The 12,904-nt window shown below is 43.4% G+C and overlaps 1 protein-coding gene across 1 annotated transcript in view; it reads right to left on the bottom strand.

Annotated features, from left to right (window-relative positions):
* Positions 1–404: 404 nt before the first annotated feature.
* LOC110000967 (vacuole membrane protein 1-like) overlaps positions 405–12,904 on the bottom strand; it is a 74,021-nt gene continuing 61,521 nt past the window's right edge. Inside the window, exons 11-12 of the mRNA XM_065962692.1 lie at positions 4,348–4,450; positions 405–3,213 (exon numbers count right to left, since the gene is read on the bottom strand). Of these exons, the coding sequence (XP_065818764.1) occupies positions 3,070–3,213; positions 4,348–4,450 (247 nt within the window). The 3' untranslated portion in view covers positions 405–3,069. The remainder of the gene's footprint in view (positions 3,214–4,347; positions 4,451–12,904) is intronic.

Below are 12,904 nucleotides of genomic sequence, written 5' to 3'. Positions count from 1 at the left end.
TTAGCTTAAAAAAAAAAGTCATGAAAAATGTTTTTTTGAATTCGCTCTTTGTGCATCAAACGTTGTTAAATGTTGTGAAAATGTACAACTTCTGTTCTTATAAAACTATAATTATGAACAGGATTGAATAAATGTCGCCGTACTCTACAGCGCACAGCAGAAGGGTCGCTTGGTATCTGAAAATGGAGATGATGTCAGCATGAGGAGAGTGAATCAGTAATGTGATGAGCGTTTGGATGTGAAACACAAGACGGAGAAATCGGGCTTGTGATGGACTTCTCCTCCTCGTCACTCGTTCCTCGGCTGACATGTGAGATTCTTCTGAGGCCTGAGGGTCAACACCGGCCCAGCGTGGTCAAGATTGATCGTATTTCAAAAAAGAAAAAACCAGGAGAACGCAGATCCTCTTTTGAACAGACTTTATTTAAAGCAGAGGAGTGAAGAAAAACTGTGCATACATATTTAAAATAACACCAGAAATACAGAGAATTACAGGTCAAAATATAAACAGAGTATCTCGACAAGCATGCACACACACATTCAGACAGGCATGCCAAAAGGGGGCTCCCTTATGGAACAGGACATCCTGAAACTGCCAAGAAAAACACTCAGTCAGCCAGCGAGCCATTCCTGTGTTAGCCAATGATTTTTGCTTTAATGACGAGGAAAAAAGAGCTCTCAAAAAAAAATCTCTAAATAAACCTGAGGCTTTGTGGAGAAAAAATATACACTGGTCAAGCAACGATTTCCAGCTTTGCATAATCACCAATTTGTGGCCCCATAGTAAAAAAAAAAAAAAAAAAAAAAAAAAAAAAAATCCCCAATAAAAAGCAGCTTCCTCGACGAAAAAAAAAAGTGGATATTGAGAAACAAAAGAAAGTACTCGGATTAGAGAAGAGGGAAGTGTAAAAGGGAAGGGGAGAGCCGAGCGAGCACTGTGTGTACCATACCTAGGACTGGGTGTCACAATGTGATGTGTTGCAATAAGGTGTGTACTGTCTGGATTCTCTGGAAATTCAAGAGGACAGAGCCAACTCACACACACACACACACACACACACACATATAAAGAGGTACACCATTGACATCACTACATCTGCATTTGCAAACATGAGAAGACACAGTTCCCCCCACATAAAACCACACAAAAACCCTCACGGACGTCAGCATGGAGGAAATAAACAATAGAGCCATGTCTCTGATGCTACAGGAGCGGTTGGGATAAAGGGAAGTGACATCGCAGCAGCAGCAGCAGCACACACACACACACACGCACACACACACACGCAGACACGCACGCACACCTTTAAAAATGGGAACTGATGCTAACTGAAACAATGACAGTAACAGAAAGGAGGACAAAACAGGATGCTGGTCAGATGAGAGAGCCCGAAATGTCAGACAGCCTACAGACTGTTGTCGCCTTGAAATCTTAACAGCCAACACCAGTCTGATAAGCTATCTGACAGGCCGAGAGAGTGACGGACGCATGTACAGACAACAATGAAAAGAGAAGGGGAAAAAAAAATCCTAATCCCACTTACCATGACAGGAGAGAAAAAAGGGAGATGTAAAATGTTCTGACTAGCGCTGGTGCAGAGCGCAGGGTTCAGCCCGCTCAACAGTACCCCTCTGTTTTGAATCTACTCGAGTGATTCGTCTCCTGGCTCCGTGACTGGGGCAGTGCAACGAGTTCATACGAAGGTTCAGCTGAGGTAACGGCACAGACGCTTTTCACTGTGCTGCGCTTGAGGTTTTTTCTCTCTCTCTCTCTCTCAGTCCCTCCCTCACTCCCTCCCTCCTGCTTGCGCCTGCTCTAGCGCCCACTGTGCTCAGTCCAGCGTAGCACAGCGGCGGTACAGAGAGGGAGAAAATAGCACGTTTCTCTGGCGATTTAAGGGGGGGGGGGGGGGGGAGATTTAAGAAAGAAAGCTGACGTTATCCACAAAAAAAAGAAAAAAAGAATGACTATATTAAATGAAGAGCTTTGCTTTAAGAGAGGCTCCGGTGATGTCAAACATTTGCTTGCTGCCCTCGTCTCGTGTTAAAAAGATTAAAAAAAAAAAAAAAAAGACAAGTAAAGACAAAGACAAACACGACGCAGACTCTGTTGAAGTTGAAACAGCTACTATCTGCTCTCCCACTTCCACACTGACTCCTACTATAGTCTATTACCGGAGCACAATCTGCTTTAATCCGTAAAAGATAAAAGGGAGGGGGGGGGGGGGACAAATGTGGCAGCCACGCAGCCGACTATCTCGCCGCTCTCTCTCTCTCTCTCTCTCTCTCTCTCTCACACACACAAACACAGGCACGCACACACGCAGAGTCGTAGATCTGATTCAATATACGGCTGCATCTGGTAAAGTAGCCCCCGGGCTGACTCATGTGCTGTCTTCCTGGAAGCAGAACAATAAGGGCAGACAAAGGGACCAGCAGGGTGATCCGTGGCCCGTTTATCATTTAAAAATCCCCAAAAAGTAGTAAGACGCTGGATTCACAAAGAGGAAGCGGTCCATGAACAGCACGGGACAATCGTTAGCATCACGACTACTACTGTCTTAAGAGCTCTACACGGACTCAGCCTTAGCCAACAACTCTACTGTACAGCTCAGAATACAGAACTTATCCTTAAACCAGCAAGGGTACATCATAAATACTTTATTTAACAAAGACACAACACTAGCTTATTTAAATCTACAGTCTCTACAGTCATATAAGACTTTGAAGTTGGTCTAAGGATCAAACAGTGCAGCGTAAGGCCTCACTGAGGAGAGTAAAAACAGCCAGCATCTTCTTCTCAAGTGCTCACAAGTTTCTAAAAAGCAACGGCGAGAACATAACACGCACCCCGACAAGCACCTACCTTAAAGAGAACAACCGCAAAAAATCACTACCGCAACACAAAGCCCTCAAAAAGAGCAAGAATAATGGAAGTCCAAGTTCAAGGTAAACATGTTGCTACAGTAACGAGAAGAGACGGAGGCAGATATGAAGCTTCGTGTTGAGGCATCAGCGGGAGTGAAGTGATGGGAGCCTCTGAAGTTCGCTGCGATTGCGTGCCGGCCCTCACTCCATCTTCCCCACAGAGAATTTCTCCTGCTGCTTGCGCTTGGCGTAGCTCTGCGCCATGGAGTTGACAATGGAGCAGACAAAGAAGCATACCATGATGACCACAACCTTCTCGAAGAGCCACGGCAGCCAGCTCTCCTCCTGCCAGAGAGAACCACAGAGAACACAGAGAGAGGAGCTCGGTCAGTGCGCTCAGGGCCACCCCCTCCTCTTTCACCCCCACACCCTGCTCTCTCCCCTCTCTGCTCCTGATGCTGTAGGCTAGGTGGGGATCCAGCTCCAAGTGCAGGACAGATAGAGATCAGGGGTAATAAAACACGCGGCAGCCCCCACCATCCTCCCCTCCGAACGCCCCCGTTGACCCCAGCCTGCAGCCTGCCTCCACCAAGTTAAATTGCCTTGCTTCTCTCCTGTAACTGCAGGAGGCTCAAGTTACAAGAAAAAAGGAACATTGTTCTCGAAAATGCCTTAATCTGTCCTTGTGCAACTCCTTTTTACGTTCTCCTGCCTAGTAAGCGCATAAAAAAAAAAGCAAAACCGTTTTCAATGAATCAGACGGAGAAAGAGGGAGTGAGGAGCTTTGAAAGAGAACTACAACTGGCTCTTTTTTGTTCTAGACTGGGGGGTTTTGATGGATTGTCACTGACGGAGGCTGAGGTGAAGGGGAGGGGGGGGGGGGGGGGGGGGGGGGGGGAACAGAGCAGAGGCCCCCACCCTGGTCTACAGTCAGTGCTGGGTTCAGGCGGGGCACTGAGTGCAAGTGTGTGTGTGACACATAGGGGAGTGACCACACTCACACACACACTCCCAATTGGTGAGATGGAGCATGAGTCAGCACGCCCCGTGCTACAGTAGTACAGTTCAATACAGCCAGACCCCACACTGGCCCCTCTCCTCCCCCCACCCCCCCCCCCTCTCTCCTCCCCCTCCAGCCCGCCCAGTGCAGCCCCGAGCTACTCTGTCATTCTGGCCCTAAACAAGCCCCTGTAATCTACTGTAACACCACAGGTTAGAGTAAAAATCTCTTATAAACATGAAATTAAGTTTCACATTTTAAATGAAACAGGGAGAAAGGGGGAAATAGCATGAATGTGTTCTTTAGAGGAAAATAGGTCAGAGGGAGAAATAAAAGAAGGCTTAGATAAAGAGAAGAAAGGGACTTCAAGAAAAAAAGAGGAGGGAGAAGGAGTGAAAGAGGCAAAAGTAAGGGGGCCACATTCTTTCCTTGGCGCGCACATGTGAATGAATAGAGGCTCTGAGGCCCCCCGTACTTACAGTCGGGATCCCCTCTCCGCCGTGATGGTGCAGTTTGGCCTTCTGGGCCTCCAAGTACTCCCTGAAGGGCTTCTGCAGTGCCGCACCCAGAAGAGGAACAGATCTGCCTCCACCAACAGAGAAAGAGAGAGAGAGAGAGAGAGAGAGAGAGGAGGGAGATAGAAGGGGGAGAGGAAAAGGAGGGAAAGAGGGAGGGAAGGACAAGGAGAGATAGAAAGAAAGAGAGAGAGGAAGGGAAGGAGGGAGGAAGGGGGGGGGGCACAAATCACGTCACATCATTGTTACTCACCAGCCCAAGGGCAGCAACAAAGGAAGGCATGCTGTCCTGTGTCCTGTCCACTGTCGTCGGCCTCCCCTGCTTCCTCTCTCCCCTCCGAGGAGGGAGAGAGAGAAAGACAGAGAGAGCAACGAGTGCAATCCCTTCACTGCTCATCCCCACAAACACACACACACACACACACATAAACACACTCGCATGTAGAGAGAAGGAAAAAAACAAGTACAGGCTGTGCTGTAGAAAAACAAAGCTGCTTCAAAAAAACAAAAACAGTAAAAAAAAAAAAGAAAGAAAAAGAAATAAAAAAAGAAAAGATGAAGTTAACTGATCTTCATACAGCAGCCGCTACAGCAGCAGTAGTCACCCACATTCTCCCGCTCTCCTCTCCTCTCCTCTCGTACACACACGGCGCTTCCTCTCCCTCCCTCGCACACACACGCACACACATCGGTGAACTCGTTCAACTCCCCTGCAGTGCCTCCTCTGCCGCTGCAGCGAGGAGAAATGAATGACTTCTCAGAACTCTCACATTTATCACAGGCTGTTCCTGTAAGAACTGGTTTCAGCCAATTAATGAGGAAGTGAGTCGTACCCGATGCTGTGTTATCACTGGTCGAGGCTTGGAGGGGGGATGGCCCACAGTGGGAGGGATGTCTTATAAGACAGCCCATATTAGGAAAACCCTTTACGAGATTTAGCCACCACCCCCCCCCCCCCCTCTCCTTACATACACACGCAAAGAAAAAAGAAAAAAAAAAGACGCGAGAGACTGCAGAGAATGCCTTAGAATAGCGAATCAGTGGCCCATCCCTCGGCTGGAGTTAGTGATTAATCACTAAACAAATACATACTAAAGACCCCTCACTTGTGCTCCTATACACAGTCAATTACATCCCCTCAACCATTGTTTCTAAAGCCTCCACCTTTGTTCACGTCTCAGAGGCAGCACACACACACACACACACACACACACACAAACACACAGCACAGGTTTAAGGGCAGGTTTGCGTGGGCACTCGTGTCACATACGGTTGAGTTTATGGCTGATAACTTTCTCCGAGGGAGGCAAAGTCATTTCCTTCCCTTCCCCACCTCCACACACACACACACACACACACACACACACACACGTGAACAAACACACACACACCTTGATAATGGTGAGAAAAAAAAAACCCAAGGTTGTGTTAAATGATTGAGTTTACAACGAGGAAGCCGTTTGGTAATGATTAAACAGGTAATGGATATCCTACATGTGAATGGGCATCAAGGAGACGGGAAGTCTAGCAGATGGATCATGCGTTAAATTACACAAAAGGAAATGGTCAGGAGTATCAAAAATCAAGAGAGGACTATATTTTTTATGTTTGCCTGTGTTTGTTTTTGGAGGGAAACAAAGCCTCCCAAATCCCCATCTCCCCCCCAACTTTAAAAAAAACTTCTATATCTACAAAGACATGAAAGTCTTCAGAAAAAACATCAAACCTGAATTGAGGTTGAGTTTGAAGAAGGGAAAGACAGACGAGAGACGGGGGGAAATAAGAGTTGTAAGCAAACAGGCGAGAACAAAGAGCGAGGGAAAGAGTTTTGAGAAATGGCGGGCGAATCATCTCCTACACGATGAGCAACACTGAGTCATGAGCCCGGGCAAATCCAGCAACAAAGACGCTGAAAGCTAGCAGTCGAAAACAGGTTTTAATGCCTCACAGTCACCAGCGTCTCTCTCTTTTTGACAATAAAAATCTCATCTTTTTCTGCCTTTTTTTTTGATTGGGAGGGAGAGATCTATTTCCACCTTCTGCAGGAGATGTTGGATTTCTACTGTAGGTGTGTTGATAATTTACAACCCGTGAGTATCTGAGCTGCACTTCTGTCTCTTCTGGTTAAAAAACTTTTTCTAAGTCTGAGAAGGATGAGAGTCCAGAGAACATGTTCAGAGCTTGAGCATGCATCAAATAAAAATGTCATTAATAACATTACGTTTTAAATGTTCAGTAAAAGTGAAGAAAATCTAAAAAGAGGATTTTTTTTACTTCTTCAACTTGAAAAAGACGAAGGACAAAAAGAAACAGGAGCGGATATTTCAAACAGCTAAAAGATCTAATTTAGTAAATTAAAAAAAAGAAGCCTGAGTGTTTGACTCTAATTTGCTTCTTTAAAAACATTCAGCACTGCTTTGTTTAAATCTTGAGCTTTGTGTAAGAATCACAGAAAACCTCCTGACTCGAGCCTCTTTCTGGTCAGTCAGGCTCTGACACTGTGTGGCCTCGAGCATCAGGGACATAAATCAGACTTTTTGAAGCCTCTCCAGAAAGCACAGGCAGACTTTTAACTCTTTGAAAAGTTGTTCTAAAATGTCTTTATTAATTATAAAAGCATAATGATCAGCACAGAAGGATCTAACCTCAATGTTTTAAAGAAAGATTAAGGAATGCTTAAGTGGAAAGTGTGTTTGTAAATCTATAACATGTTAAAATAAATCTCTCTGGGATGCAAAACTAATTTGAGTCAATCAGATGAATTAGCAGAAACTAAAAAAAGTGCAGAAGTTAAAATAAAACTTGTTCTTTTTGTCTCCTTCATCATTTGATGTGACAGTGAAAAGACAGAAACTCACTGTGAACACCACTTCTAAAAATGTTAAAAGTTATTCTAGTATTAAAATCATCATTTTTAAACATCTGAATCCAAAAAACATGAAAAGAAATAACTTTAGTGAGAGGTATGAAGATAAATAAATTGCACTTCTTCTGCTCTGAGCCATAAAAACGTGACTTATCTCCGCTCTGCCTTCATGTGAGAAAACAAAGAGACATTAAAAAATGTCATAAAAATAAAGTCTTAAACTGAAGGTGTTTTTTTTATCACCGTTAAAACCTTTCAAACTTTGTCACAGCTGCTCTCTAATTCAATCACAAGAAGAAGTGCACAAAGCTGGAGGAGCTGAACTTTATGAGAGGGTTATAAAAATAAAAATGAATAATTTCTAGTTCATCTATGTTCTCACGATCAACCCCATCATTTCATTTGATATTTTATGTTTGATATACCTGCTCACGCTCCGACTCACGAGCAGTGTGTGGGATTAAAACATGCAGACTGCAAATCATCGCAGCTTTAATTCATCACAGACTTCATCACCACTAAATCACTTTGTTAGTTATCTTTTTAAAAACATGATGAATTCTGCAGAAAGGTTAAAATCTCTAAGATGATTATTATTTTTTAGTGTGTACATGTATTTGATTCATTGACCAAAAAACACAATGAAATAAAAAACACAAATAAAGAAAAGGAAGCTCTTAAATAGACTTTGTTGTTGTGTCTGAATAAGATGGAAGGACAGAAACTGAGGGTTCAAATATAGAAATGAAAAGCTGCAGTATGAGAAACTTAAATCTGTAAATTTAACTATATATATGATGTGTGTGGGGTGTGATAATCAGAGCTGAGCAACTTAAAAATATGTTTTTAAACTCTCCTGATTCCTTTAAATGTAAGAAAAGACAAACACAGAGATGTCCCACTCATACACACTTCAAGCCTCCGCCAGCTGAAATATTCATGATGACTGTGTCTTCAAATGGAGAATACGACGTTATCAAAGACTGGATAAAAAGTGAAATCAATATTTATGAACGGGAGAAGCTTTCGTCCAAAGACACAGGGAGAAACCACAGCAGCTCTAACATCTCATGTGATGCCATCCATGTGGTGACCCTCTCATTATTTTACAAATCTTTCTCAGAGAGGTCGTGAAGTAAATAATAAATATGCAGCAATAACGATGTGACCAAGATGATTAAGTGTGTGACATGTTGTATCAGTGTGCTGCAGAGCAGACAACCAACCATTAATGAAAGTTTATTTAGGATTAAAGAATCAAACCTACAAGGTGCTATTATCTCTCTCTCTCTCTCTCCTTCACACACACACACACACACACACACACACACACACACACACACACACACACACACACACACGCACACTCATAAATAAATCTAAATATCTAAGGTGAGCTGTTTTTAAAGATCAGTGCTGTCTGTTTAAGAAACCAGTAAAAACAAAAAATCCTGTAAACTACAAAAAAGGAAATTCCTACAACCACAAATACTACAAATATGGTGTAGAAAAGTCACTTTTCACAGAATAAAAAATAAAGAAAGCACATTATTCCGTAGTATCTGTTCTTTATAAAGTCTGTCTTTTAATGTGCTGCATGAATAAAGCTTTGTATCATCACTGCTTTCTTGCTGTTTTCATTATTTGCAAAATCAACGCCTGTTGGCTGCAGCATCCTTCATTGCATGTTTAATAACTGTTCTCCTGTTATCATATGTACAGCACAGAGCAGAGTAAGGCATCAAGTCCTGCACAGAAAAATGTGTAAATGTATCAGAAATCAATAAACTGCCATCGAGGGTAGATGACGACATGAGGAGATATGGAGGGAAAGCCCTGATCTGTGCGCTTCCTGTTGCCTAATTATTACTGTAAAGGGTTAATCTGTGAGCGCCATCTCAGCCTCTCATTTTTTAATGATCTATCATTTCCTGCTGCTGTTCATCGGCTGTGGAGTGAGTTTAGATGTACCGTGTGTTCGTTCCCTGAAAACCACGAGACAGAGGCCACCTTTGACCTGTGTGCCCCCTTTCTTTTGAGGGCTGCTGCCTGCAAACAACGCTCCACAGTCACAATTTTATGTTCTTTACGCTAATGAAATCCACAAATCAGATCACACACACGCAGGCACGCACATACACTCACACGCAGGCAGGCAGGCACACACTCATGCCCTGACGCCACAGGCAGCAGAGTGATAGAGAACAAGGGCTCACATGACAGTCAAACCCCAGCCAGGTCCGACTGGTTACAACATCATCACAACAACTGCTTAGGCAATCGCCAGTGTTACCCAACGCTCCACAGGGCCACAGTTCACACCTAACACAACAGCAACGCAAGGCGCACACTGCGGTTATGCAGCACTCTGACCTGAGGTAATAAGACCAGCACTGAACACTCCACTATACGTCTTTTTATCAGCTTCATGAATGAATGTGATAGGATTCAACTTTATTTAGTAGTGGAATAATGAGATAATGGAATTATGGGAGGAGAAGTGTGTCCCAATTTTAGGAAGGAAAATTTCGACTCACGTGCGAATGTTGTATGGTAATATCTGTGAGTGAGTGAGTGTGTGTGTGTGTGTGTGTGTATGTGTGTGTGTGTGTGCGTGTGTGTGTGTGTGTGTGTCTGTCCCTCCTCCAGTTCAACAAGGCTTTTTCCCAATGACTTCATCACTAAAGCATGGAGCCCACTCCTGGACGGAGATCCCCTTTTGCCCAGCGTGTTTATCACATCCCTGCTCCACAGCCATCCATGTGTCAGCCTGCACACACACAGAAACACACACACACACACACACACACACGCACACACGCACACACGCGCACACACACACACACACACACACACACACACACACACACACACACACACACACACACACACACACACACACACACACGCACACACACACACACACGCACACACGCACACGTATATACATACACAAGTTCGGACACATGCTATCCTCTAGGGAGCCTGCAGTGCTGCCAGGAAATCAGGGGGCACCAATTATAGCAGTCTATTATTCCTCTCACTTCCCAGACAGCCACATAAAACAGCCCTCCAACCTCATACGACCCCCCCTCTCCCTCCCCCCAAGGTTCAGGTCGACATGCCCACATGGACCCTCTTGGTCTGGGTGTGGAGGTGTGTGTGGAGTTGCTGGGTCACTGGGTAACCAGGCCTGGACCTGTCGAGCGGTGAGAAAGGGTTGTTCAATGAGTCAGATGTGACCAGAGACGCATCCAGACGAGTCATACTGCCGTTTGGAGAGCGGCAGCGACACAGAGGCTGGATATAGATGGAGGAGAAGAAGAGCTGAGGGCATTCAACAGATCCAAACAGTGGTCTAATCTTCTTCTGATGTCACACTCAGTACTGCAACAACGTCGTACTACTTTGGTTAAAGCTTGAACAAAGTAAAAACACAGGGTATCTGACAGATTATCATTTCACCGCTTTGCAACCCTGCCATAAAAAAGACAACATAATCAGAATCTGGACAGACACTAGGCCATATTTGAAGTTTTATCACAATATATAGCTCATGGTTTAACAGCTCACTATGATGTTCAATCACTTCCTGGACAACATGATTACAATCTTGAGATTTTACATGATAACAGACAATAGATCCAACGTATTTTACTTCACTAATGCTTCCTGATGAATGATGCAAACCTTTCCCATCATGCAGTGTAACTCCACCAAACAGTGCCGTGAGCTAGGAGGTGGTGAAATGCTGAGCTGATGTCTCAGAAAAGGGAACATGACTCATAATATTTCAGATTCCCATCATTCTTATCATTTTTTGGATTATTCATCAGTGAGCTATTCTACAGGACAACATCTCGCCCCCTCACCCCCTGACACGATGATGAACACTTCAAAAATGTTGAATAAATATAAAGAGCAGAAACAAAGTACCAAAGTCAGACGCAGCACAGGGTGGAAAATAAATTGCACTTCTTAGAATTAATGAGAACTTGAGATTGTTCGAAGCTCAATCGTCCCATAAAGTGAGTAAATGTCACAAATCCAACAGCAGGTTAGCCAGTGAGAACAAAGGTGTGTGTGTGTGTGTGTGTGTGTGTGTGTGTGTGTGTGTGTGTGTGTGTGTGTGTGTGTGTGTGTGTGTGTGTGTGTGTGTGTGTGTGTGTGTGTGTGTGTGTGTGTGTGTGAGAGAGAGGGACTTTTTCAATGTATGTGGGGTTTTATGGAAACTGTGTGGTTAATCTATACTGAGACATACTGTGCAGGCAACCACAAATATAACATACCTGTGAAAAGCCACAACACGCTGCACTACTTTCTCTGCAATGCTATACATTTAACCGTGGCTGCTGTATAGAAGGAGGGAGGAAGAATCCATCTTTTATTGAAACACAAATACCAAGCATGGATCATGGAAGGTATTATTGTGCATGTACAAATACAAATAAAAATCTACCTTTTTTGAACAGTAGTTTACTTTCAGATCCTCCAGATGCTCGTATATAAATATAATGGGCTTTAAATCCAGTGAGTTTGACTTTAGAGTAAGTCAAAGTTCATGTCTGATGAGGGTCAGATTTACAGCAGGAGAGTCGTGTCGCTCTGTCTGCTTGACAATACGATTGTGATAGATTTTAAAATTGTCCTGTAAGATCAAACAGATGTAGATGGAAATTTGTGAGAACTGGCTATGAAATGTGTTGCAGTTTTTTGGCATATTGCAAAATCAAAAATCAAAAATTCTGTTGTGACATCAGAATCAAGATTTTATGATAATCAAAGGGCTCTAACTTGATCCCCTCCCCTCCCTGCAGCTCCCCTCCCATGAGTGACAGATAAAAATAAGAAAATTAGACACAAAGGCAGAAATGGTCAATAACATCAGACAAATAATTAAAGTTAAACAATAAAGACCAACATTAGCCGATTCAAATTAATTAGATAGCATACAAACCCACGCAGCGCAGTTATTCATGTGCTCTTTCAGTACTCTTATTTTTCATATTCTATGACAGTAGAGGCTCAAGTGTCCCCCTTTCCCGTCAGAAACAAAGATACAATCTAAGATAGAGTAAAAGAGGAACTCAATGCTGTGAGATCTAAAATAGTAGATGTTTGTGTGAACGCTCAGCTCTCTCAATTAAAGGCTGTGGATCTCTAAAACTGAAATCACATGGATTCAGGTTATAATTTGGTTTTTCAAGCGACATTGTACTCTTGTGTTTTGTGCCTGGAGAGTGTGTGTTGGGACGCACAGTCATGTATCTTTACATCTTTCTGTAAAGTTGGGGTACTGAAAGCTGCATAATCTGCTTCTGTTAAACATGTAAGACTTAAAAATGAGCTCCATCTACCAACTGCAGAACATCAGTCTCATGCTTTAGGAAATATTCCAAATAAAGTCTTATAATCTTATCAGTTTCACATGTAGCATTTCATTGGAGCTGCAGAGGCTGCTGTTATGAGCATGCAAGTGAAGACAAGCCAAAGTTTCTGTCTGTGTGAAATATCTGGAACAACGGGGGAAGAGCTAGAAAATGGAGCGAGTGAGATAAAATAGATGAATGTATTATTTTCCAATTAAACAGTTGTTTTGTGTGGATGTGATTTAAGATCTCAGGGCAGCACAGTCCAAAGATTTGCACAGTAATA

The sequence above is a fragment of the Labrus bergylta genome, chromosome 14 (assembly GCF_963930695.1).
Source record: "Labrus bergylta chromosome 14, fLabBer1.1, whole genome shotgun sequence".
NCBI lineage: Eukaryota > Metazoa > Chordata > Actinopteri > Labriformes > Labridae > Labrus > Labrus bergylta.
The sequence above is the reverse complement of the archived record's forward strand: the minus strand, read 5'-3'. Positions and strand labels throughout refer to the sequence as shown.